Source organism: Oncorhynchus mykiss, chromosome 19 (assembly GCF_013265735.2).
Source record: "Oncorhynchus mykiss isolate Arlee chromosome 19, USDA_OmykA_1.1, whole genome shotgun sequence".
Classification (NCBI taxonomy): Eukaryota; Metazoa; Chordata; class Actinopteri; order Salmoniformes; family Salmonidae; genus Oncorhynchus; species Oncorhynchus mykiss.
In genome coordinates, this window is record NC_048583.1 from 38,933,757 (window position 1) to 38,959,543 (window position 25,787).

At 41.8% G+C, this 25,787-nt stretch overlaps 4 protein-coding genes across 9 annotated transcripts; 3 read left to right on the forward strand and 1 right to left on the reverse strand.

The window, feature by feature from the left end:
• Nucleotides 1–1,658: 1,658 nt before the first annotated feature.
• Nucleotides 1,659–5,855, reverse strand: lrit3b (leucine-rich repeat, immunoglobulin-like and transmembrane domains 3b). Of its 2 annotated transcripts, XM_036953846.1 has the most exons (7): nt 5,726–5,855; nt 5,144–5,232; nt 4,472–4,670; nt 4,075–4,336; nt 3,576–3,890; nt 3,389–3,451; nt 1,659–3,293 (listed from the first exon to the last, which is right to left on the reverse strand). In XM_036953846.1, the coding sequence occupies exons 2-7, from the start codon at nt 5,230–5,232 to the stop codon at nt 2,917–2,919; spliced, it is 1,305 nt and encodes a 434-aa protein (XP_036809741.1). In that variant the 5' UTR covers nt 5,726–5,855; the 3' UTR covers nt 1,659–2,916. The 2 variants fall into 2 exon arrangements, with proteins under 2 accessions (XP_036809741.1, XP_036809740.1); XM_036953845.1 differs by having other exon boundaries at nt 5,144–5,760.
• Nucleotides 5,856–6,005: 150 nt separating this feature from the next.
• Nucleotides 6,006–8,427, forward strand: LOC110497794 (uncharacterized protein FAM241A). Its single transcript, XM_021574162.2, has 2 exons — nt 6,006–6,195; nt 7,779–8,427. The coding sequence occupies exons 1-2, from the start codon at nt 6,079–6,081 to the stop codon at nt 8,208–8,210; spliced, it is 549 nt and encodes a 182-aa protein (XP_021429837.2). The 5' UTR covers nt 6,006–6,078; the 3' UTR covers nt 8,211–8,427.
• LOC110497792 (putative uncharacterized protein DDB_G0271606) lies at nt 8,422–18,393 on the forward strand. Of its 5 annotated transcripts, XM_021574159.2 has the most exons (6): nt 8,703–9,793; nt 16,430–16,613; nt 16,765–16,873; nt 17,048–17,075; nt 17,172–17,990; nt 18,145–18,393. In XM_021574159.2, exons 3-6 carry the CDS (start codon nt 16,803–16,805, stop codon nt 18,349–18,351), a joined length of 1,125 nt encoding a protein of 374 aa, XP_021429834.1. In that variant the 5' UTR covers nt 8,703–9,793; nt 16,430–16,613; nt 16,765–16,802; the 3' UTR covers nt 18,352–18,393. The 5 variants fall into 5 exon arrangements, with proteins under 5 accessions (XP_036810648.1, XP_021429834.1, XP_036810647.1 ...); XM_036954753.1 differs by lacking the exon at nt 8,703–9,793 and adding an exon at nt 8,422–8,528 and having other exon boundaries at nt 16,430–16,873; XM_036954752.1 differs by having other exon boundaries at nt 16,430–16,873.
• A 1,729-nt stretch (nt 18,394–20,122) lies between these two features.
• LOC110497793 (alcohol dehydrogenase 1) lies at nt 20,123–24,451 on the forward strand. Its single transcript, XM_021574161.2, has 9 exons — nt 20,123–20,248; nt 22,063–22,164; nt 22,517–22,658; nt 22,753–22,840; nt 22,954–23,173; nt 23,258–23,518; nt 23,633–23,765; nt 23,868–24,006; nt 24,096–24,451. The coding sequence occupies exons 1-9, from the start codon at nt 20,231–20,233 to the stop codon at nt 24,127–24,129; spliced, it is 1,137 nt and encodes a 378-aa protein (XP_021429836.1). The 5' UTR covers nt 20,123–20,230; the 3' UTR covers nt 24,130–24,451.
• Nucleotides 24,452–25,787: the final 1,336 nt, after the last annotated feature.

A 25,787-nucleotide genomic window follows, 5' to 3' on the forward strand; every position in this document is an offset into this window, starting at 1 on the left:
TTACTAGCCTGTTCAACCTCACTTTCATATTGTCTGAGATCCCCAAAGATTGGAAAGCTGCCGTGGTCATCCCCCTCTTCAAAAGGGGAGACACTCTAGACCCGAACTGCTACAGACCTATATCTATCCTACCCTGCCTTTCTAAAGTCTTCGAAAGCCAAGTTAACAAACAGATCTCCAACCATTTAGAATCCCACCGTACCTTATCTGCTATGCAATCTGGATTCCGAGCTGGTCTTTGGTGCACCTCAACCTCGCTCAAGGTCCTAAACTATATCATAACTGCCATTGATAAGAGACAATACTGTGCAGCTGTATTCATAGACCTGGCCAAGGCTTTCGACTCTGTCAATCACCACATTCTTATCGGCAGACTCAACAGCCTTTGTTTCTCAAATGACTGCCTCGCCTGGTTCACATACTACTTATCAGACAGAGTTCAGTGTATCAAATCAGAGGGCCTTTTGTCCGGACCTCTGGCAGTCTCTATGGGGTGCCACAGTGTTCAATTCTCAGGCCGACTCTTTTCTCTGTATACATTAATGATGTTGCTCTTGCTGCTGATGATTCTCTGATCCACCTCTACGCAGACGACACCATTCTGTATTCTTCTGGCCCTTCTTTGGACACTGTGTTAACTAACCTCCAGACGAGCTTCAATGACATACAACTCTCCTTCCATGGCGTCCAACTGCTCTTAAATGCAAGTAAAACTAAATGCATAGTCTTCAACCGATCGCTACCAGCACCTGCCCGCCCGCCCGTCCAGCATCACTACTCTGGACAGTTCTGACTTAGAATATGTGGACATCTACAAATACCTAGGTGTCTGGTAAGACTCTCCTTCCAGACTCACATTTAGCATCTCCAACACAAAATGAAATCTAGAATCGGCTTCCTATTTCGCAACAAAGCATCCTTCACTCATGCTGCCAAACATACCCTCGTAAAACTGACTATCCTACCAATCCTTGAGCTTCCAACACTCTACTCAGCAAATTGGATGCAGTCTATCACAGTGCCGTCCGTTTTATCACCAAAGCCCCATATACTACGCACCACTGCGACCTGTATGCTCTTGTTGGCTGGCCCTCGCTTCATATTCGTCGCCAACCCCACTGGCTCCAGGTCATCTATAAGTCTTTGCTAGGTAAAGCCCCGCCTTATCTCAGCTCACTGGTCACCATAGCAGCACCCACCAGTAGCACGTGCTCCAGCAGGTATATTTCACTGGTCAACCCCAAAGCCAATTCCTCCTTTGGCCGCCTTTCCTTCCAGTTCTCTGCTGCACATTCATTTTCTGCACATCTATCACTCCAGTCTCTATCACTCCAGTGTTTAATTGCTCAATTGTAATTATTTCACCACTATGGCCTATGTATTGCCTTACCTCCCTTATCTTACCTCATTTGCACACACTGTATATAGCCTTTTTCTATTGTGTTATTGACTGTATGTTTTGTTTATTCCATGTGTAACTCTGTGTTGTTTGTGTCACACTGCTTTGCTCTATCTTGGCCAGGTCGCAGTTGTAAATGAGAACTTGTTCTCAACTAGCCTACCTGGTGAAATATATATATATTTTTTTAAATCTTGAAGAAATGTCCACACACATTTCAAAGTTTACTAGCCTTTACATGCAAACCTCGGCAGCAAAACATTTTAGTGGCCCCCTTTCTTGACCGCGAATAATTTATTTTAGTTTTAAAGTAAATTTCCTGCAATTCTACACATTTTACCATAGGCACAGAGAAAATTGTGCAACTTTAAAGCACGTTTATGGCAAATTGGACACATTTTGCAAATGTATAACTAATTTCAGGGAATTAGGAAACCTAGTCAATTGCACAAGTGAATGCATTCAACCGAAATGTGCTTTCTGCATTTAACCCAACCCCTCTGAATTAGAGGTGCAGTGGGCTGCCTTATTTAACGTCCATGGCACCCAGGGAGCAGTTGTTGATGGGGGTTAACTGCCTTCTGGTTCATGGCCAAACACTCTTAACTGCTAGGCTATCTGCCTTTAGGCTACCTACTCATTTTGCCATGAGATGAAGAGGAAAATTGTTAGTGTTACAGCACATTTCCTACAATTCGACAGATTTTGCCATGGAGTAAAGATTTTTTTTCCTTTGTTTTAAAGCTAATTTCCTGAAATTCTACACATTTTGCCATGACTTATGCCATGTTAGAATTATATCTGTGTGAGAGTGGCTAACAAAATCAATGGGGGCACGTGGCCTTCATGCCCGGTCGGTAATTCAGCCATGATTAAAAAAATATCTTACTTTTACTTTCATCATGCACTGTTATTTCATTGAGAAGCATTTGAGGACCTTTCTGCTCTTTACCAGAGATCATAGAAATGCACCATTTTCATGTAGACACTGGTATGGTGGAGGAGAGAATGAATATGAAGTGGCGGAATTACCCTTTATAGCTGAGCTCCTAGTAAGAATATGTCCTTGTAGGAATATGTCCTCGTAATCTTTAGCACAAGTACAGATCTTACACAGATAAGAGGGTGATAAGCGTTACCTCTCTAAAAACAGTAAAACAAAATAAAACAAATCTGGAAAAAGAATACATCAGATCCTCAATGGTAATTGTTGTCACTTAAACAGAGTAACAGTAATAGTTTGAGTAATAGTTTGCTATTCATGTCTCTGGGCTCTGGACGCCCTCTGTTGGCCACTGATCACTCTGTTTTTAAAGGGTCATGTATGAGCTCTTTAAAATATTGACCAACAGAAAGGCATAGAATAAGAAGGGTTGTTATAGTAATAGATGAAAGGGCCACTACATCTGGTCCTTGTTGTTTTCTGGTGAAGATGATGTAGTGGTAGTGTTTTCTGGTGAGGTGGGTATAATATTGACAGATATCTGAGGTTTTCTGTTTGACTTTTTTGAGGACGATTACATTTTTTTCAGGGGGGTGGGGACCGGGGCCATTTTGATACTCTGGGTCTTGTTCGTTGGAGTGGGGGGTGTAACATACTTGAGGTTCAGAAGAGTCTTCTTTTTTGAGGTGGAGATTGAAGTAATATTCTGTGCCCGTTTCGGCTTTTGTGGGAGAGGTTTTCTGTTGCTGGTTGAGGATCTAGAAGGGGCTTTGCGGGTCTTGCTCTTTATGGAAGGGGGCACCACCCCCACCACCCTAAGTCTAATGGGGGCTTCTGCTGTTCCTGCCATGTTCCGTGCCTGGCACCGATATTCTCCTGCATCCTTGTACGAAAGTCCATTTAGGTTGATGATGGACCATCGGATTCCCACACGCGGAGATTCCTGAATAACTATAATGTAACACAAAAATAGGTGACTCAAGTCTATTGACAAGACATGCGGCAATAAAAGAGTCAAAATGCAGCAATGCACATGAAGTACTTACAGCTGTCCAAGTTAATGGGTAGTTTTTCAGGGTCAGATTTGCTGTACGGTTGTTGACAGCACTCTGTCAAGATCAAACATAATCAGACATTTGAAAACAGCACAGGGAATGATTTTCCATGTTAAAATTGAAGAGTAGGTTTGAGTTTAATTAGGTGCGATGTTACAGAATGTTCATAGATATTTACCTGTGTTGTATATGGAGGCTCCTGCTGCTTTGGTCCAGGTGAGCACTGGCGTGGGGTAGCCTGTGGCATCACAGCGGAGCATCACGTTGCTGCCCAGCGGGGAGGTAACCCGGGTGGCTGAAGGCTGGACAGAGGGCCTCTGGCACCGCGACAAGTCAGCCTCTGTGAGGGGGGCCCCCAGCTGGTCGGCGGTTCCCCCGCTACGGCTACAGGTCAGGAGCTGGTCCATCAGAACTACAGGGCTCTCCTGGTACTTAGACTGGGCCAGCAGCATAGAGATTTGGCAGTCACACTGCCACATGTTGTCATGGACACCTGGAGACACAAAAAGAGCTGGACCATTTGGCTTAGCTTTGAAAGGGAGTGAAATGGGGAACATGTCCAATAAGAAATTAACGTGAACGTTTGAGATATGAGCATTTCTCAATTTCAGATGCTGTCCTTTGACAAGGGACCTATTTTTGCATAGAACACTAAGATTACTATTAGTGAACCATACCTAGCACTCTTCTCTGTGTTGGGCCTGTTAGTTGGGCAGGGGGAGGGAACCAAAGGTCCAACAGCTCTGAGGGCAGAGTGGTCAGTCTGTTGCTGGACAGATCTAGGTAGGTGACGTTGGGAAGAAAGAGGGCAGCGTGGGCAGGGAGGCTGGAGAGGCGGTTATTGTGCAGACCCAGTGTGCGCAGCCGCGGCATGTCCCTAAGCCCCTCCCAGGGGAAGGCAGAGAGAAGGTTCCCGTCCAATCGCAGCTCACGCAACGCCTTCAGGGAGAGGTAAGTTTTAGATACTGTCAAATGTAGTTTTCATACAAAACCAAGTAAGTCTAAGGATAGTGTTGCAGATACTGCTAGTTTAAATAGAGAGGATTATACAGGTAGGAGTATGCCCACTTCTACCTTCAAGTTAAGGAAGCTGCTGGGGTGGATGGTGGTGATGGAGTTGTAGGTCAACCACAGGAACTGGAGCTCAGACAGGTAGAAGAAGGCTGCCCTGGGCACTCTGGAGATAGAGGTTTTCTCCAGACGAAACTTGACTGTGTCGGCTGGAGCATTGAGGGGGATGGCCGACATGCGGGGTTCGCTGCACAAAACAGACCTGTCAGTGCAAACAGCGTGATATATGAATCATGTATGTGAAGAATGCACTGAGAAGAGTAGCTAGCTATCAGAGCTAAAAATGCCTTTCAGTCCTATTTAGCAACTCAAGGAATTTAAGAGTTAACTGTGTTTGTTGTATAAACAAACAAGCATGGCAAATGACATGTCTACCACCTCCTTTGCCGTTATTTTTTACAATAATATTTTACTCAACCTCTGACCAAACATATTTCTAAAATGTTGTCCAACCATTCCAGAGCACATACATATTGATGCATAGTTGATCAAAATGTAGTCCGTCAGACAATGCTGTATAAAGTACAGTATATGTTTTAAAGAACAACACCATTGATCCAAGATGTTAGGTAAATTCATGCAGATCCATTGATATGAGAGAAGGAGCACACCCAAGCAAGCAACTGAAATTAAGGCAGTAAATTAAGACATTTAATTAACTAAAGTGTACGCTACCTGAGACCTGTCCCATTGCTCCCTCCTAGGTAAACACAAGTACACAGAGTAGGGCAGGAATGGGCCACCAGGAAACAACAATGTAGCATCTGAACCAAGAGAAGTCGATACATTATTCACCAAGCAAGGTCAGAGTAAGCAAAACCTCTGTTTAGCTCCACATTCCTCTCTTTAGCTGACATTCCCAGTTTGCCGCTCCCAAATTCTCCTACATTAACGTCAAGTGGAAAGAAGCAGAGGCAGATTAGTTGGGATTACGCAGGTTACTAGGTCTTCTTCTTAATCCTGTGCTTCACTATATAGCATACTGCTAAATCACAAAATCAGAGGTCAAGTACCCTACCTAAAACAATGCCAGTTGGTTGGCCTGACATGTAATCCATTGCTGATTATTGGAAAAACCCTTATTTCCAGTAGTTAGATTTTATGGTATTTTAAATAAATAGCTATGTTTTGTGATATTTAATTGATACACAACACTTGTCATGGTTTTTATTCTGTCGTGCAAATGTGTATTTTCTTGCATAGTCCTGTATTAGTTTGGTTACTATATATTATTCAGTTTCATTTCCACACACTTACCACTTGAAAAGTTACATACTGCTTGATAGTCACTTAAATGTACTAAATAGTGGAGCCACAGTAAAAATATATATATATATATATATCATATATACAGTATATATGTATATATGTATATATGATATATATATATATAAACTTCTAAAAAAAAGCACTGTACTAATTCTAGAAACAGTGTTGCTTGATTTTGACATTTCAACTATCTGACAGTTGAAGTTGACACGCCCCTTACCATGCTGTTAGATTGGTTTATTACACACGTGACACAGGGTGGGCGGGGGTCCGGAAGTGCCATTGACAGTCTTGAATGTTTTGTTTGTTTCCTGAAACATCATTCTAACGGCGTGTATAACATGTCGACCATACCACCAACTGTGAATGATCAACCGGTGGGAGTTGAGGAGCTAGAGAGTCGAATAAGATGTCAATCTCATAATCCACCCAACTACACAGAAAGGAAAACGTTCCAGGTAGCTAAAATATGTTTTATAATGAACCCTCATTGGTCTATATTTAGTAACGTTAACCAATGCTATCCAGCGGGTGTAGTTAGCTAGTTATCTAGGCAATGCGAGCAGCGCAATATTTATCAAGTGGCTTCAGCTCAAAAGTTTAAGCCTAGCTAGGTGATTTACATTTCATGTTGTGCTTGCTTGCCCGGATTATTACTATTAGCTAGCTAATCCCTTGCCATGTATTTGAGTCATGATGATATGAGAGCAACTCGATAGCTAGCTAACAGGTAGATATGACAACAGTGATCTGTGTACCTCGGGTCATCAGGGAGGGAACATTGACAGCTACATTTAGTGCATTTATTGTATTGCTTTGGCCAAGGATTGTGCTGTCACCTAGCTACTTGCACAACCAACAGTTGCATTTCAAGGCTGACAGGCAGTCTGACTCCAGCATGTACCAGTATAACGCACATAATGAAGTTATACTCTGATAAGAGTCCTATTCACAGAACCTTATAGCATTTTACACCGCCTTATGACATCACTGAAAGAGCTAGCAGACACCTTGAAAGAGAACGGAACTCTAACTGCTACACTTCAATCAGAAGACAGATCTGATGAGAAATCAGTTCATTCCAAAAGTTCCCCCATCCTCATATGTAACCAAGCCACCCTAGCAGACATGGAGAGTGACCAAGCCTGTGACCAGCCTCCCAAAGTGACCAAGCCTTTGGGAGTATCTCCCTACTGGAGGCAGAGGTGAATGAGCTTCGTGGTGAGGTGACAGTTCTGAGGCAGGAAAAGGAGGAGCTGAGAAAGAAACTGGCAGCGGTCCAGAGCATAATGAGGTAGCTGACATTAGGGAGGAGTTAGAAAAGGAGTTGTCAGCAGTCATAGAAATGCTACAACACAGAGACTCCACAATCTAACAGAACAACTGTAGCCTACCACACCCTCACATTGTTAGTTCCACTGCTTCTCATAGTGAACCTCTGGAACTCACAGACTCGGCACAAGAGGTCAGTAACCAGACCCAGTAAAGTCCTCCTCCCACACCAGCACATTTCCTTTGTCAGATGGATCTGACCAGACCTCCCCAAGCCAGTTAAGTCTTGTGCTTAACTGCACACACAGAACTAACATCAACAACATGCATGACAGTCTTTCATGGTTGAGGAGAAATTTACTACCACCAAACACCCCACAGCACCTCCTTTTTTCTAAAGATCTACTTTAGCTGTACTGTATATATGAACATGTATATGTAAGTAGTATTTTTGTTGTCTCTTGGTGTCTTTCCTATATATAAAATCTTATTGTTCTTGTCTATTACTGTTCTGTACTTTCATGTATTTGTACATTGTATATGGATCCCAGGAAGAGTAGCTGCTGCATGTGCAGTAGCTAATGGGGATCCTAATAAACTAAACAAGACCACATGCCTATCCTTGGTATGGTATCCTCTCCTGTACATTCCATGTAGAGTAGCTACTTATTTTGAACAGAGCCCTATGTCATCCTGGGGAATTGTAGTCCAGCACACTGTATGGGGAATAGGGGTGTCATTTAAACTTAATCCATACTTGTCTTTTCAGGATGACCCCAGAGGCAGACCACTTGGATCTAGGTGGCAAGGCCCTCCTGGTGACCCCAGGACTTGGTGGTCATGCCCCTCTGGTGATCCCGGAACCAGGTCCCACCCAGTCGCTGACCCCAGAGCCAGGTTATGCCGCTCCAGAGACCCCAGGGCCAGACCACTCCCAGCCGGTGACCCTACGGCAAGGTGGCCAAGCATTGACGACCTCACGACCAGACCTCAGGTGGACGACTGCGAGCGGATGGGGACCCTGTTTGGGCAGCTGAACAAGTGCCTGCGTAGTGCAGGCTTCACCCAGATGTACTTTGGGGAGAAGATTGTGGAGCCTGTGATCATCATCTTTTTCTGGGTCCTACTGTGGTTCCTGGGCATCCAAGCTCTGGGGCTGGTGGGGACTCTGAGCATTGTCATCATCTTCATCCATAAGTAACTGGATCTCCGGCCTGTTTGATTGGCAGTTGGGAGCTCCGGTGTCTAAAAATGTGAACCTACAGCGCGAGTCCCTCACTGTCTTTTCTTTTTGCAATAAGGCTTCCTAGATTTGTTGAGCATTTCTCGATGCTCAGCTTCATACTGGCCAATGTACACTATATGGATGAACATTTGAGTGCTGATGAATAAAATGGAGGCCTTGCTTCTAACTACCAGTTGCCTGGTTTCAAGCTTTTAAAACAAATCTAACTCAAAATCAGACCACTTGGCTCACTAGCTGTACCCCTATACTCAAAGGCGATGTCTGATCTTACGTGTGAGTACTGATTTGAAAGAACTGAATCAATGAAAGCAATATGTCTCATAGCTTAAAGGTAGAGTCAGCGAAATGACATTGCACTAGAAGCGCTGCAGATAGTGTGATGAGCAAGATGCAAATCACATACAGTATCCTGCGCATGTACACGGTTTCGCGTCGAGATCTTACAATATGGTAGCCACTGGACAAAAACAGCAAACTTTAGCCTCACGCTCCAACTCTTAGTTGTTGCAGAAATGGACCCTCTATACTGTTTACTTTGTGCATCTACATCATATAGCTGACTCTACCTTTAACTAGTTTTGTCTCACAGATTAACTGGTATCTATCATTTTCAAGTGTTATGAGAATTTGATCATGAGTGATAGCAATCAAGGAAAGAAAGTCTGTCAGGAGCATTTTGATGCAGATTGCTTCAAGTAGCATTTCTAAAGGTGCAATCTGTAAAATGATATCTATGGTGTTCAGGGAATTATATTATGTGTGGGGGGAAATTAACCTGTAGCCTTAGACCATATTCTTTCTATGAGATTTACACATCAGCAGCTCATAATAATTTCTATGATACAGTATATTTGTAGTGAGAGCAACATTACTTACCTCCACATTTGATGTTACATGCCATTTCGTTATAAACATTGGAATGAAGTAAAAGGTCCTTTAGTCGTTAGCAACTATTTAAAAAATCACCAGGTCTTTTGCTGCTGCATTAGTTTTAATTACCAATGACCATCAGGACATCTTACAGATTGCACGTTTTTAAGGCGAATTGGGAGCAACATTCTAACACCTCAAAAGGACAAAGCTTTCGGTCCAAATACTTAAAAGACACACCCTATCCCCCTCAGCCCTCAAATTAAGTGGACACTTCTGATGACGTTATCATGACGTCTGACGAGTATACACTTGCAGGGCGAGGGAGGAAGGAATGATTTTTAAATGGACCCCGCTTGGCCGGAAATTCTTTACTCCTTCGTGCCACGATGATTGTGTTTTCAGCCACCGGTGGCTTGTCGGTGCTTTATATGCACTACATTCAATTATGAGTGCATGTCTACTTATATTAAATATATAATTATTAATATACGCCTACTGTATAATAGCTAGCAAATGAATTAGCTAACTAACGTTAGCCTGCCTAGCTGGAACTTGTGAAGGGAAATGTTTTATTTCTACAATTTCCAAAAGATAACCAAACAAAAATAGATTTCGACCACCCGCCAAGATGGCGACGGGGATTCCCCCAAGGGCATACGGCGAGGGTAAGTGGACGAGGGTGTGTCATTTAAGTGTTTGGACTGGAACGCATATCACTGACTGGTTTATTAGGTTCTATAGTAACTGAAGTTGTCCCCCTACTTTTAAAATGCATTCAAACATCTCCCTTTGACATGCATGTAACCTCAAAGTGAAGGAGAAATGTGTGCTCATGACAATCATGGATGTTTAACTTGCACTTATATCAAGCCTATCTCTACATTATCTCAAGCCTATCCTTTTGAATGAGAATTGTACAGTGCATTCGGAAGTATTCAGACCCCTTGACTTTTTCCACCATTTTGTTACTTTACAGCCTTTTTCTAAAATTGATGAGAATTTGTATTTATTTAATACATCTACGCACAATCCCCATAATGACATAGCAAAAACTGGTTTAAAAAACAGAAACACCTTATGTAAATAAGTATTCAGACCCTTTGCTATGAGACTTGAAATTGAGCTCAGGTGCATCCTGTTTCGATTGATCATCCTTGAGAATTTTCTACAACTTGATTGGAGTCCACCTGTGGTGATTTGGAAAGGCACACACACACCTGTCTATATAAGGTCCCACAGTTGACAGTGCATCTCAGAGCAAAAACCGAGCCATGAGCGCTTCCAAAGGTGCTTCATCGAAATATGAGTAAAGGGTCTGAATACTTATGTAAATGTGATATTTCAGCTTTTTAAATTTATTTTTTATAAATTTGCAAACACTTCAAAAAACCTGTTTTTGCTCTGTCATTATGGGGTATTGTGTGTAGATTGATGAGGGGAAAAAACGATTTAATACATGTTAGTGTAAGGCTGTAACAAAATGTGGAAAAAGTAATGGGGTCTGAATACTTTCCAAATGCACTGTACATTGTCAGGAATCATACCCTTGTTAATGAGTGGTATATCATTCTGAAAATCACTCCAAATGTAACCAGAAGGTGGTGCTGTAAGGCTAACAAATACCTTTCTTGATGGTTTTTCATTGTCAATTCATGTGGGAAAGTCTATATCAAATTGCAAAGTTGAAACTGACTAAATCACTGCTTTTGTTAGATATGGCTACTATCATACAGTTTGAAGATAATGGGGGATGACTTTTTTCTGTCATTGGTGTCTAAATATTCAACATCAAACACATCAGAATGGATGATAGCTTACAGTATCTACTTATACTACTGTAACCCGGTGCACTGCAAAGCATGCCCAGTGTTCACTGCATGAGAATCATTGTTTAACTTGTGGAGTATTAGATATACATCACATATACTCCTAGGAAAATATTCAGCAACACTATTAGTTGAGTGCAAGAGCCAGGGATGTAGTCCACACTGGTAAATTATTGTTGTCCATAAGTGCCGATCCAAAGTAGCCTTTGCTACCAAATAGTTAAGGTTAGGGAAACCTGATCCTAGATCTTTGCTGGGGCCAATCTCTACCAGGATTCATCGACTGTAGAATAAAAGTAATTTTATAATCTTGTGCTGCCAACTAAAATACCGTAGTCCTTGTGGAATGCTTTTTGGTGTTTGGCATGTTCCATGTTTACAGTGCTTTTGGAAAGTATTCAAACCCCTTGACCTTTTCCAAATTTTGTTACGTTACAGCTGTATTTTAAAATGTATTATTTTTTTAAATCCTCGGCAATCTACACACAATACCCCATTGTGACAAAATGAAAACAGGCTTTTAGAAATTTTACCACATTTATTAATAATAGAAAACAGAAATAGCTTATTTACATAAATATTCAGACCCTTTGCTATGAGACTCAAAATTGAGCTCAGGTGATCATCCTTGAGATGTTTCTACAACTTGATTGGGGTCCACCTGTGGTACATTCAAATGATTGGACATGATTTGGAAAGGCACACAACTGTCTATAAAGGGTCTCACAATTGACAGTGCATGTCACAGCAAAAACCAAGCCATGAGGTTGAAGGAATTGTCCGTAGAGCGCCGAGACAGGATCGTGTCGAGGCACAGATCTGGGGAAGGGTACCAAAATAATTTGCCATCAGTGAAGGTCCCCAAGAACACAGTGCCCTCCATCATTCTTAAATGGAAGAAGTTTGGAACCATCAAGGCTCTTCCTAGAGCTGGCCTCCCGGCCAAACTGAGCAATCGGGGGAGAAGGGCCTTGGTCAGGGAGGTGACCAAGAACCTGATGGTCACTTTGACAGAGCTCTAGCGTTCACCTTTGGAGATTGTTGTCCTTCTGGAAAGTTCTCCCATCTCTGCAGCACTCCACCAGTCAGGCCTTTATGGAAGAGTGGCCAGGCAGAAGCCACTCCTCAGTAAAAGGCACATGACAGAATAAGGCTGTAGCGTATCAAAATGTGGAAAAAGTCAAGGGGTCTGAATACTTTCCAAAGGCACTGTATATGCAAAAAAAAAAGTGGAATGTCTTACAAAGTAGGTTTTTAAGAGTGTTTGGTCACAAAGCAAAGCAAGATGTGAATCTGCAAACGGAGCGAGTGAATTGAGAGTGAATTTATTGGATTGAATTGACATTGCATCAGATTCACTGTAGGTATGTCTGTGATCAGTTTGTTAAAGGGATGAGTGATCTTTGTTTACAAATGAGAATATAATTATTCTGTTTATGTTGAAATGTTGGGTAAATTACAAGGTGGATGATGTTTGAGAAATTTGTAACCAATGTAAAGGTTTTTTTTCTCAATCTTTTTGGCACTAATTGTACACTAAGTGTTAATGTTTTACTACTGTATGAGTATGAGGGTCGTTCCACCAATTGGGTGCCTTTTTGAGTAGTGTAACTGGGTAAAAAGTTTTGTTTGACCAAATCTTTACATTCTGTCATAAAAAGCACATGTTAAACTTAATCAAAATGAATAAATAACATGTTTTACCATCTCAAGAGGTTGAATAAAAAATATGACAATAGTAAGTGCCATATAAAATAACAGGGTTGACCATGACAGGGTTGACAATTTCATCTTAAATCAGCCTTAAATTAAAAAAAGTCTAGCCTGTCAATCGATGGGTAACAGGATTGATGTGGTATGCTCAACCCACTCAGTTTTCCACCACAGAATACCAGAAAATGGTTGAAAAGAGTATGAGTTCAACCACTTTTACACTAGGGTATGACTAAAAGATTTTCAATGTTTCTTTAAAAAAAAATCTTTAAAACATTTTTTTGGGGAAAGGAATAGTTTCATCATATTAAAACGATAGTTAAATTCACGTAACAGGGTTGATCAGGGGATTTTTTTGACCTTTTTGACCTTAAAAGGAATCACTAATCACATTAAATAAATAATAATCGCCTGAAATAACTTAACTAGGGCTTTACAATGATGGTGAAACCTTGGAGAAATGTTGGGGTTAAGTGGGTTGTTATGTTATTCCTGTGTGTCCTGTTCTCAACACGTATGCCTCTGCAGAATTACCAAACTAGTTGAGCAAGTCATGGCCATAGAAAATTTTAATTCTAATTCTATGGTCATAACATTATACTGTTCTGATGATAACTGATGACATCATAATGAATTTTAATAAACCTGTTTATGATGTAAATCAAAATTCCTTGACCAGAACAGGGAGGTTTCAGGAAGGTCCTGCTACATTTAACCATACCATGATGCAAGAGCAGGTCAGTGCTTAATTTGTAAAAATATCTTGCCTGAGACCTGACAACTTCTTTATGCTCTTGATCAACAATCTAGGCTTTAGCTCAGCGGGCAAACACAGTCATATGGGACGCTGACCAGGTGATCTGTGTTGAAACTCAGTCACATATAGTTATTGTATATTCAAGTAATATTTTATTGGTCGCATACAGCAGATGTTATTGCGGGTGTAGGGAAATGCTTGTTCTCCTAGCTCCAACAGTATCTGACAATTCGCAACAATACACACAAATCTAAAAGTAAAAGAATGGAATTAAGAAATATATAAATATTAGGACGAGCAACGAAGGAGTGGCATTGACTAAAATACAGTAGAATAGAATACAGTTTATACATAGGAAATGAGTAAAGCAGTATGTAAACATTATTAAAGTGATTAGTGATTCCATGTCTATGCACAGTGGGGCAAAAAAGTATTTAGTCAGCCACCAATTGTGCAAGTTCTCCCACTTAAAAAGATGAGAGAGGCCTGTAATTTTAATCATAGGTACACTTCAACTATGAGAAAAAAAATCCAGAAAATCACTTTGTAGGATTTTTAATGAATTTATTTGCAAATTATGGTGGAAAGTAAGTATTTGGTCAATAACAAAAGTTTCTCAATACTTTGTTATATACCCTTTATTGGCAATGACAGAGGTCAAACGTTTTCTGTAAGTCTTCACACACTGTTGCTGGTATTTTGGCCCATTCCTCCATGCAGATCTCCTCTAGAGCAGTGATGTTTTGGGGCTGTTTCTAGGCAACACAGACTTTCAACTCCCTCCAAAGATTTTCTATGGGGTTGAGATCTGGAGACTGGCTAGGCCACTCCAGGACCTTAAAATGCTTCTTACGAAGCCACTCCTTCGTTGCCCGGGCGGTGTGTTTGGGATCATTGTCATGCTGAAAGATCCAGCCACGTTTCATCTTCGATGTCCTTGCTGATGGAAGGAGGTTTTCACTCAAAATCTCACGATACATGGCCCCATTCATTCTTTCCTTTACACGGATCAGTCGTCCTGGTCCCTTTGCAGAAAACAGCCCCAAAGCATGATGTTTCCACCCCCATGCTTCACAGTAGGTATGGTGTTCTTTGGATGCAACTCAGCATTCTTTGTCCTCCAAACACGACGAGTTGAGTTTTTACCAAAAAGTTATATTTTGGTTTCATCTGACCATATGACATTCTCCCAATCTTCTTCTGGATCATCCAAATGCTCTCTAGCAAACTTCAGACGGGCCTGGACATGTACTGGCTTAAGCAGGGGGACACATCTGGCACTGCAGGATTTGAGTCCCTGGCGGCGTAGTGTGTTACTGATGGTAGGCTTTGTTACTTTGGTCCCAGCTCTCAGCAGGTCATTCACTAGGTCCCCCGTGTGGTTCTGGGATTTTTGCTCACCGTTCTTGTGATCATTTTGACCCCACGGGGTGAGATCTTGCGTGGAGCCCCAGATCAAGGGAGATTATCAGTCGTCTTGTATGTCTTCCATTTCCTAATAATTGCTCCCAAAGTTGATTTCTTCAAACCAAGCTGCTTACCTATTGCAGATTCAGTCTTCCCAGGCTGGTGCAGGTCTACAATTTTGTTTCTAGTGTCCTTTGACAGCTCTTTGGTCTTGGCCATAGTGGAGTTTGGAGTGTGACTGTTTGAGGTTGTGGACAGGTGTCTTTTGTACTGATAACAAGTTCAAACAGGTGCCATTAATACAGGTAACGAGTACAGAGGAGAGAGGATCCTCTTAAATAATAAGTTACAGGTCTGTGAGAGCCAGAAATCTTGTTTGTAGGTGACCAAATACTTATCTTCCACCATAATTTGCAATTCAATTCATTAAAAATCCTACAATGTGATTTTCAGGATTTTCTTTCTCATTTTGTCTGTCATAGTTGAAATGTACCTATGATGAAAATTACAGGCCTCTCTCATCTTTTTAAGTGGGAGAACTTGCACAATTGGTGACTGACTAAATACTTTTTTGCCCCACTGTATATGGGGCAGCAGCCTCTAAGATGCAAGGTTGAGTAACCGGGTTGTAGCCGGCTAGTGATGGCTATTTAACAGTCTGATGGTCTTGAGATAGAAGCTGTTTTTCAGTCTCTCTGTCCCAGATTTGATGCAACTCTGCTGACCTCGCCTTCTGGACGGTAGCTGGGTGAACAGGCTGTGGTTTGGGTGTTTGATGTCCTTGATGATCTTTTTGGCTTTTCTGTGACATCGGATTCTGTAGGTGTCCCGGAGGGCAGCAAGAGTGCCCCCGGTGATGCGTTGGGCAGACCGCAGCACCCTCTGCAGTTGCGGGCGGTGCAGTTGCCGTACCATGTGGTCATAGCCTGACAGGATGCTCTCAATTGTGCATCTTTAAAAGTTTGTGAGGGTCTTAGGGGCCAAGCCAATTTCTTCAGCCTCCTGAGGTTGAAGAGGCACTGTTGCACATTCTTCACCACACTGTCTGTGTGGGTAGACCATTTCAGATTGTCAGTGATGTGTACCCTGAGGAATTTGAAGCTTTCCACCTTCTCCACTGCGGTCCCGTTGATATGGATAGAGGCGTGCTTCCTCTGCTGTTTCCTGAAGTCCACGATCATCTTCTTTTTGTTGATGTTGACAGGAGGTTATTTTCCTGGCACCACTCTGCCAGGGACCTCACCTCCTCCCTGTAGGCTGCCTCATCATTGTTGGTAATCAGGCCTACTACTGTTGTGTCGTCTGTAAACTGGATTATTGAGTTGGAGGCGTGTATGGCCACACAACCATGGGTGAACAGGGAGCACAGGAGGCGGCTGAGCACGGACCCTTCTGGGGCCCCTGTGTTGAGGATCAGCGAAGTGGAGGTGTTGTTTCCTACCTTGACCACCTGGTGGCCTGTCGGGAAGTCGAGTACCCAGTTGCACAGGGTGGGGTTCAGACCCAGGGCCCCGAGCTTAATGATGAGCTTGGAGGGTACTTTGGTGTTGAAGGCTGAACTATGTTCATCATGTGTTGAACTGTGCTTTCGGCCGCAGGGGGACCAGCAGCTCTGCAAAGCCCAGGAGGCCCAGCGTGTAGAGCGGGCTGTGCTGCTGGAAGCTGTCCAGGGCCTGGAGATTGAGTTGTCTAAGTGCCAGCAGAGACAGAAGGACCTGCAGGACACTTTCTCCACAGCCCAGAGCCACTGGAGGGCCCAAGAGGAGCGGCTGCACCATGAAGGTAACAATGGCACTCATCTTCATCTAAAATGTGTGTTTTATAATTTGGTGCAATGTTTCCCAATCTGTTTCTTGGGGAAGATCCTAGAATTTGCTCCAAAAAGGCCTGTTTCAGCAGTGCGTGTGTATGTGGTGTGTGTGTGTATGTGTAGTGTCCTCCCTTACCTGTTTGTTGGGAGACCACAGGCAGATGACCGACAGTTTGATTGAGACAGTCAAAACCGAGCAGAAGAAAGCAGCCAATCAGTTTGCAGAGCGGAGGTCTGTAAATTGATAATGAAAGGCTGTGTTAAAAGATTTCTACCCAAGAGCTTGATGATTAGTTGATTTATTGAATCACGAAAACATTTATGATTTCTGGGGACCGGAATCGAAACCCCCAAATTTAAGTTGATAATGATTCCTTGTTGACCATTTCTTCTTTATTTCATGAAGCACGGAAAAGCCGGGCAAACAAGATGAGGTAAAATTGATGTATCTGTTTATTCTTCATTGACCTTAACACTGTTTATTAAGGAGTTATGCCAGCTTTACATACTTGCGCTTACTTCTCTTTTAGATGGTTGCTGATGCTGCTGAAGGCATGGGCTACAATCAGAGCAGGCCCCGGCTGCAGCGCACCATGAAGCTCCACTCCGACCTGCACCAGGCCTTAGAGGGCCTCCAGCTGCAGACAACAGCATCACCCTCCCTATTATTAGACCCCATGAGATCCTACCAGGTCTCCGTCCAGCAGCTTCAGGAGGAGCTTCAGAGAGAGAAGGACCAAGTATCGAGGCTGGTGGAGCGTCTGGAGAGGGCCGAGCAGAAGTCAGAGGAGCTGAGGCAGCAGCAGGAGCAAGACGCCAAGGAAAGCTGGAACACTGTCCACCAAGAGATGGAGACCAACCAGGAGATGGGCGGCATGGTGGAGCGGATGAGGGGGAAGGTGCAGGAGTTTAGCACCATACTGCTACGCAAGATAAGCTGGGGTGGATGGGCTGGGATGAAGGATGAGGAGGAAGAAGAAGAGGAGAGGAAGCCTGCAAACACCCTTAACTCAGAGTGCGTAAACCAGTGTCAGGCAATGCACCCAGATCCACAAATGCAGGCCCAAAGGAAGTCCCAAAGGAACCCAGAACTAGAACCAGAGAAGGGAGCCCAGGACCAGCACTCCTGCCTAGAGACGTTGCTGTGGAGGTGGCAGAAGACGCTGGGGGGACAGAGGGATATTGTGAAGAGGCTGAAGGCCGACATGAAGAGGGAGACAGAGAGCATGCAGGTGATGGCCGCCGGCCTCTTGAACAACAGACAGCACAGCCTGGACACATGCCAAGTTCAAGCCCTTGAAGAGCACCTGGAGATCTGGAGGCGGAGGCAGAGAGAGATGAAAATGCAGGTAAGATGGATGCTTGTTTAATTCAAGTGAGTCTTATCTCTCATGCCTAATTCATTTTTTAAAATCATAATAATAATAAAAGGGAAGCTATGCATGTGGGCCTCCATTGAGCCCTGAGCTACAAAGCCTAATGTCTAGTGGTTCTCTTTTTCAGCTATCTGAGATGCAGGCCCAGTTTGACGTGGAGCGGAACCGCTCTGCCGAGTTTCTGAAAGAGAATGACAAGCTGAGTAGACTGCTTTGCACGGTGGAGTCCTCGGTGGCTGACCTGCAGCCCCTGCTCACCTACCACCAGGTCCTAGTAGAGGACGCCATGAAGGACAACTCTATCCAACATGGCCGCCACAGGAGCAAGATGTAAAAATAACTCTCAAAGACTGATGAATAAAAGTTGACAATATAATTTGCTTTTGTGTTTGCTTACTGTTTCGATTGGCCTCTAAAAGATAATGTATGATGTAATTAAAACTCTTTCATATACATTTCTGCCCTTTATATGTCCCTAAGTCAACATAAATTGATTGTTCTTTATCTTTACAATAAGAGCTACAATTATCTACTAGACAATACTGAGCACCTACGTTGTCTGGGATTCAAATGTCCCTTTATTTTGAAGGTAACCACAGATACAGCAGACAGCTTACAGATGTTACGTCTCTAATTACCATTTTATCAGAACAGTAGGGCATAACTTCTGAAGTTAATTGAGAAGCATTATAAAACATTTGCATAACCAATAAAACAAAAATCCAAAATGTAGAAATTTCCATTTGCAATAAAATTGTAAAACTCAAATTCGTATGAGTTTATATTTGAAAGTTGTATTTTAAATTGTGCATGCTGCAAACCGATGTAATACCTGAAAGTAGTTATGTAACAATATATGTGCCTACGCTGTAATTACATAACCCTTTTTACAATGTGTAATAATGCCTAAGTGTTGCTGCTAAAATGGCTATTCAACATAGTAGTCCTTTCACCTATCCACTAAGGTACTGGCAACAAAGACGGGAAGCTATTCAATATTATGTTCTTTATTCTGTAAACCCAGAGCAAACAAGGTCTAATTAAAAAGTGCTGTGAGACATTGCCATATCAGCAGTTCATCAGCACAGAAAGCTGATACATATTTACATAATCTAGCTTTAAAAAAATAATATACTCTTTTCTCACTCAATCATTTTCAGATTGTTTGTTTTGAGTAACATGTTTTGAGTCCTGAAATCACCTGTGTAATATTACCTAACATGCAACTATCTGAGCCACAGGCAAAGGCTGCCTATTGTCGTCCTTGAGGAAACCCTGTATTTAAAAAAATAACTTTTTTATGAACAACGCTTTATTCTATTAATGGGACATCACAAGGTATTTTGCGTGACTTGTATTAGACCTAGAGTCATGAAACCTTCACAACTTCAGTTTAATTTATCTGTATTTATTTGTATTATTTTACTGCTCTAGGTTGTTATTATTTCTTGGATAACCTTATCTACTATTATGTATTGATTTATTTTTCATTCTCCGTAAAACACCGGAGGAATTGTCACTAAATTATCACTGTGAATCATTGTAATGTTTATGTATCAATTAATCCCGTAAGGGATGGGTTGCCAACTGGCAATTTGACACAAAAATAAAATGTAATTCATTCATTCACTGAATATTGAGGGGAATGACTACTTTCAATGTATGTGAAAAAAACAAAATCGCCAAACAATGAGATACAAGGTTTTTCCAGGACGCCGAAGATATCGAAGAGAATAAGTCTCCACAGTGTTCGAGAAGAACGAGACAACACTATCTCCCAGAAGAGCCTATCCCACACAGACTGTTCAATCTAGTTTCTAGTTAACACTATATTGCATTTAATCATAAAGCCAAAATTCACAGGTTATATCAAAGGTCATTACAAACAGATGAATCACATGATTGACTCATCTCGGTGACTTATCTATATTACATGCAGTTATGTTAGCTACAAACAATAACTGTGCAGTGTTAGTTGTAATCTACGTTGAACGAACCGGCAGTTGTGATATCCAATTTCATGCCACTTGTATCAGTGTAAGGATATCTAGCCTTGCAATAAAAGGTCCCTCCCTTTTTGAATGTTAGCCTCTAGTCTGGATGGCTGGAGTATTTAAAGGTTGTCCAAACCATCCCTCTGTCACACTCTCTCCCTCTAACTCTAAGCTGAAATATATTGCTCTTCTCATCCAAACTCCTTAGGTTGATAGAAGATGGCAACTGCAGGAAAAGTATGTATCTCTGTCTTCACCCCTCTCTTTCTCAAATACACATCTGTATATATGTTTTTATTAATATATCTACTGAAACTTTTCTCACTTATTTATTTTGTATTTGGGTTCATGTACAGTACACATACAGCTGTACACATACATTTGTCTTCCTACCAAGTGATTGTTATTGAGAGATATGCATGTGTAAAGATGTAACAATAGAGAATCCTCTGCATTTGAATTAGTTGATCAAGCCTCTACCTGATATTGAACTGACATGTGATGATGCACAATCTGTGATTTAAAGTGTTTTGGTACGATTTGATTAAGGTTGAGTGTGTACTTTCGAAAATGACTGTGAGTGGTGGCAGTAACGCAATTTTTGGATTATCCAAACTAATTGGATTGCTTTCAGTTACCTTTGCATTAATTTCCCCTTAAAAGGCATCAGAATAAGACAAAAATAATCCATCAAACGCATTTGGTGTGTCATCATAGTGCTCTCTGACTTGTGATGAGATTACTCAGGTGGAACAAACTTAAACGTGCAACTTTTTTCAATGCTGAATTGAACGGCATTGCGAAAACTTAAGAAATATAATCCAAGAAGTAATCATCTAGTTTTTCAAAAGTATCTGTAATTAGATTACAATATAACGTTAAAAAACAATGATTAACTTCCCAACGCTGGGCTTACTATAGCTCTCTAGTAAGTTATTTTCAAGTTCATCAGAGGTTTGTCCTGCAGAATAACAACCTCTTGTTTGGGATAAATATCATTTTGGAATTACACAATAACTGGAATGGTCTTGAAACCTGGCAACTGCGGTCACTCACTCCCTCACACTTGCTCACGCACAAACACACACACTGTAAACTCCATGCCTAATGTGAAGCATAATATGTTTTTTGGGGAGAGTCTCTCTGAAACTATCCAAATTGTTTTTGCACAACCATTGACTTTGGCAGAGAGTGCATCTGGGATAAAGCCAATGGACTAAAAGATAAATATTTATATAGGGTTTCAGTTGCTCAACAGTTGAATGAATCAGATTGTACTGTAAACAATGAAGTATATAAAGACTGAAATGAAGCCCTTCGCTGAATTACACAACATAACCAAAAGTATGTGAACACCAACTTGTCGAGCATCTCATTCTAAAATCATGGGCATTAATATTAAGTTGGTCCCCCCTTTGCTGCTATAACAGCCTCCACTCTTCTGGTAAGGCTTTCCACTGAATTTTGGAACATTGCTGCTAAGACTTGCTTCCATTCAACCACAAGAGCATTAGTGAGGTTGGGTACTGATGTTTGGCGATTAGGCCTGGCTCACAGTGCTGACTTTGCTTCCAGAGGCAGTTTGGACCATGGCAGTGAGTGTTGCAACCAAGGACAGACAATTTTTACGGGCTATGCGCTTCAGTCCTGTTCTGTGAGCTTAGCCTACCACTTGTTAGATGTTTTCACTTAACAGCACTTACAGTTGACCAGGGCAGCTCTAGTAGAGCAGAAATTTGATGAACTGACTTGTTGGAAAGGTGTCATCCTATGGCGGTGCCACATTGAAAGTCACTGAGCTCTTCAGTAAAGCCATTATACTGCCAATGTTTGTCTATGGAGATTGCATGGCTGTGTGCTCGATTTTATACACCTGTCAGCAACGGGTGTGGCTGAAATAGCCAAATTCACTAATGTAGTGAAGTAAAAGTTAAAGTTGTCAAAAAGATAAATATTAATGTACATAAAACGACTTGAGTAGTACTTTAAATCATTTTTATGTAAGTACTTTACACCACTGGACCTGTTTTGGGTCGTGTTGTGTTTTATAGGTGATTAAATGCCGCGCTGCAGTGGCATGGGAGCCAAGCAAACCCCTGGTGATGGAGGAAATTGAGGTGGCTCCTCCCCAGGCACATGAGATTCGCATCAAGGTGAGAGAGGCTACAATTAATGCAAATACACACACAAGCTCTCATTTATGCAGCGCATAGAAGGCAATGATCAAGTGTTGATCATCGCCATTGATATTACCCTGGCCAAGTATGAGGGCACTGCTGAGGACACACAGCACACATGAATACACATAACGTTCCATGGGTCCAGTACACATAAATACACATAACATGCCATGGGTCCAGTACACATAAATACACATGAATACACACAACGTGCCACACATAAATAAACATGAGCATACAGAAACACTTCTGACACTCACATTAGCATATTTTTAGAACACTTCTCAAAATTCATACCTCTTTGTTTTTGTCCTGTTGAGTGTAGATAGTGGCCACGGGTGTGTGTCACACTGACCTGTACCACCTGTTTGAGGGGAAACACAAGGATGGCTTCCCTTGTGTCCTGGGTCACGAAGGGGCTGGGATTGTCGAGAGTGTGGGGTCGGAAGTGACCAAGTTCAATCCAGGTTGGAAATATAGCTAGTAAACCTGTATTTTCAAATTGGATACAAATAACAGCATGTACGAAAAAGCTGTGTACTCTGCCTCTCCTCCTGTTAGGTGATAAAGTCATCCCTCTGTTCATCTCCCAATGTGGCCAGTGCCGGTTCTGCAAGAGCCCAAAGACCAACCTGTGTGAGAAGGGCTGGTGAGGTCCCATTACTAGCCTAGTCTTGAGAAACTTTCACAATACCTTTTTTTTTTTTTTTAATATAACTTTTGTGTGTTATTCTTGCACTGAACATGAGCCAATCCCACCAGGGCCAGTGATAGGTATGATGTGATGTCAGAGTCAGACACCCGGTTCACTTGTAAGGGGAAGAAGGTGCTGCAGTTCATGGGGACCAGCACTTTCTCAGAATACACTGTGGTCAATGAGATCGCCGTGGCCAAGATCCATCCCTCAGCCCCTCTCGACAAGGTCTGTCTCCTTGGCTGTGGAGTCGCCACCGGATATGGCGCAGCCCTTAACACAGCCAAGGTGTGTTAATTGTAACTAACAGGTTTAGTTGTAGTGATGTCTTCATATACTAAAGTGTTGATGCATAGGACACCTTTCCCCCAGGTGGAGCCAGGGTCTACATGTGCTGTGTTTGGCCTGGGAGCTGTGGGGTTGGCAGCGGTCATGGGCTGCAAAAACGCTGGGGCCAAGAGGATCATCGCCATTGATATTAACCCAACCAAATATGAGAAGGCCAAGATCTTCGGTGCCACAGAGTTTGTCAACCCCAAGGACCACAACAAACCCATCAGTCAAGTGCTGCATGAGATGACCAACGGAGGAGTGGACTTTTCCCTGGAATGTGTGGGGAATGTGGCCGTAATGGTGGGTTTAGATTGTGTGTTTGTATGATGTTGAGATAAGTGTGTGCGTGTGATGTCTTGATTGAGTCAAGTGGTATAGATCTATAATTCTCTATCTATTCCTTCCTCTCTTTAGAGGAGTGCTTTGGAGTCGTGTGTTAAGGGATGGGGAGTAAGTGTGCTGGTCGGATGGACTGACATGGATGATTTTGCTGCCAGACCCATTCAGCTCATAGCTGGCCGCACCTGGAAAGGATCTCTGTTTGGAGGTGTGCCACCTATCAATCAACTGTCAAACATTATGCATGTATTTGAGTGTGTGTGATATATTTCTAAATGTGTGTCTGTGTGTGTGTGCGTGCACACACCAGGTTTTAAGAGTAAGGATGGTGTGCCCAAGCTGGTGAATGAGTACCTGGAGAAGAAGGTGAAGCTGGATGAGTTTGTCACCCACAACATGACCCTGGCCCAGGTCAACGACGCCATCCAACTCATGCAGACAGGAGACTGGTAACTTTCACCTTAGTACTGTTTGTCTCTGTGAGAAGTTGAATTTAATGTTCAGAAAAATAAATGCTTGTGTTCTCCTTGTTTTGCAGTATACGGTCAGTCCTGAGTGTGGCACTGCAGTAAGAGGGTCAACTCAACCCAGCCAATATCACTTACTTTTCCTGCTCAAGCAATCAACGAGCAAAACTATACAATATGGCTTGATAAACCAATGATTCACTATATCACAATATGTATTAGTAGGGGTGAATGGTAGGTAGCATACTGCAGGCATGCTGCTAGTAACCATTGTAACAACAGTGATAATCATGTTTTGATTTTGTTATGTTGCCTGGAAGCCAATTATGTTTCTGCTTTAGTCATTGTACTTTATCCTACTCCCACTTGACAAAGAGATCTGGCTATCATGTGTCAGTTTTGAATAAAACCATTCCCTACTTCTTGGCCATTGCTCAATCAATGCTAGGTCAATAGATTGGCGGTTATTAGTTATCCTATCTCATACCTTAGTTTGCGCATCTAAACATAAAGTCGCTGTGAGCGACGATAACTTATCAGTATGGTATCCGGGCCTTTCAATACCCTTTATCAGTGTAATGTCTGTGCTCATACATTATTATTAATATATAAACAGAGTACATTTCCACACAAACGTGTTTCAACAACACTTACATGCTTCTCCGGGTTAGTCTGTTATGATACTTATTGTCGTGATTGTGTTTGTCAAGGAGTGACCCAGTTGTTTCTTTCTTGTTTTTTTAAAATCAGACAGTGTAGTTATTTGTAATAATATTGTTGGGGATCAGCTTGTCCCTACATTTGATGATATTCTATAGTTAGATAATTATAAATATATGTGATTGAAATAGAGTAGGATTGATTCTGGCATGAAAGATATTTATAACACATTGCTGCTATCAGAACATTGACTAAAAACCACAGAGTGATAAAGATACAGGCAATTTGTGTCACTTCAATGACTGCATCAGACTCACACAGATGAAAAGTGACAGAAGCAGCCTGGATCAAACACACAAACATCAAAGTGGTGAGGTGACACACACTGCATGTGATCACAAGCATACTGCAGAGCGGCACACACTGACCGGGAATGGGAACCTGATCACATAGAAAATTAAAGCGAAATGTGTTTCAGAATATAACAAATAAAAAAGTACAGGTCTGATTACAGGTAATAAAAGCACTGCTTCAATTCCAATTCGATACATCTTTATTTTCCCAGAAGACCAACTTGTTGCAGCATTAACAGAATGAAAACAAAAAACATACATTGGTAAATCATAACATGTTTTTAAAATTAGTCTTTTGAGAGACTGAAGTAAAACAAAAAAAAAAAAAGAGTACTTCCAGAATATCCTTATCCATGAGTTCACATTCTAACATTACAGTAAAAACAAAGTATTTTACAATAATACAAGCAAACTGTCTACTGTACATGGGTGGAGAAAATAAGTGTTTGAAGTAATTTGGGATTGTTAGGACAGATGTATTGTATCATTCAGAGAAGATGGGGAACAAAAACAGATGAACTTCAGATGACAGTTATTTGCTCTTCCTGAAAGGGTGCACACACACACACACACACACACACACACACACCTTTGCCTATGCATGCTTACACACTTTTTAAAATGTAAAAACATTACAAAAAAGGTTCACCTAAAATGTGATGGACCCCATTTTAAAAGACTTAGATTTCACATGGAGGAATATTTAGTGATGTTTGTGAGAACTCCATCCACATAATAATTCTGACCTGG

Bases quoted from the DNA above. Each gene is read 5' to 3' on its own strand.
- lrit3b (XM_036953845.1), bottom strand. From the start codon at position 5,256: ATGTATCGACTTCTCTTGGTTCAGATGCTACATTGTTGTTTCCTGGTG. The intron at 4,671-5,143 runs GTAGCGTACACT...TTGCACTGACAG, and splicing joins AGCAATGGGACAGGTCTCAG to GTCTGTTTTGTGCAGCGAAC. The intron at 3,294-3,388 runs GTAAGTACTTCA...GTTACATTATAG, and splicing joins ACCCATTAACTTGGACAGCT to TTATTCAGGAATCTCCGCGT.
- LOC110497794 (XM_021574162.2), top strand. From the start codon at position 6,079: ATGTCGACCATACCACCAACTGTGAATGATCAACCGGTGGGAGTTGAG. The intron at 6,196-7,778 runs GTAGCTAAAATA...TTGTCTTTTCAG, and splicing joins CAGAAAGGAAAACGTTCCAG to GATGACCCCAGAGGCAGACC.
- LOC110497792 (XM_036954753.1), top strand. From the start codon at position 16,740: ATGTGGTGTGTGTGTGTATGTGTAGTGTCCTCCCTTACCTGTTTGTTG. The intron at 17,076-17,171 runs GTAAAATTGATG...CTTCTCTTTTAG, and splicing joins AGCCGGGCAAACAAGATGAG to ATGGTTGCTGATGCTGCTGA. The intron at 17,991-18,144 runs GTAAGATGGATG...TCTCTTTTTCAG, and splicing joins AGAGAGAGATGAAAATGCAG to CTATCTGAGATGCAGGCCCA.
- LOC110497793 (XM_021574161.2), top strand. The intron at 23,766-23,867 runs GTGTGCCACCTA...TGCACACACCAG, and splicing joins GAAAGGATCTCTGTTTGGAG to GTTTTAAGAGTAAGGATGGT. The intron at 24,007-24,095 runs GTAACTTTCACC...CTTGTTTTGCAG, and splicing joins CTCATGCAGACAGGAGACTG to TATACGGTCAGTCCTGAGTG.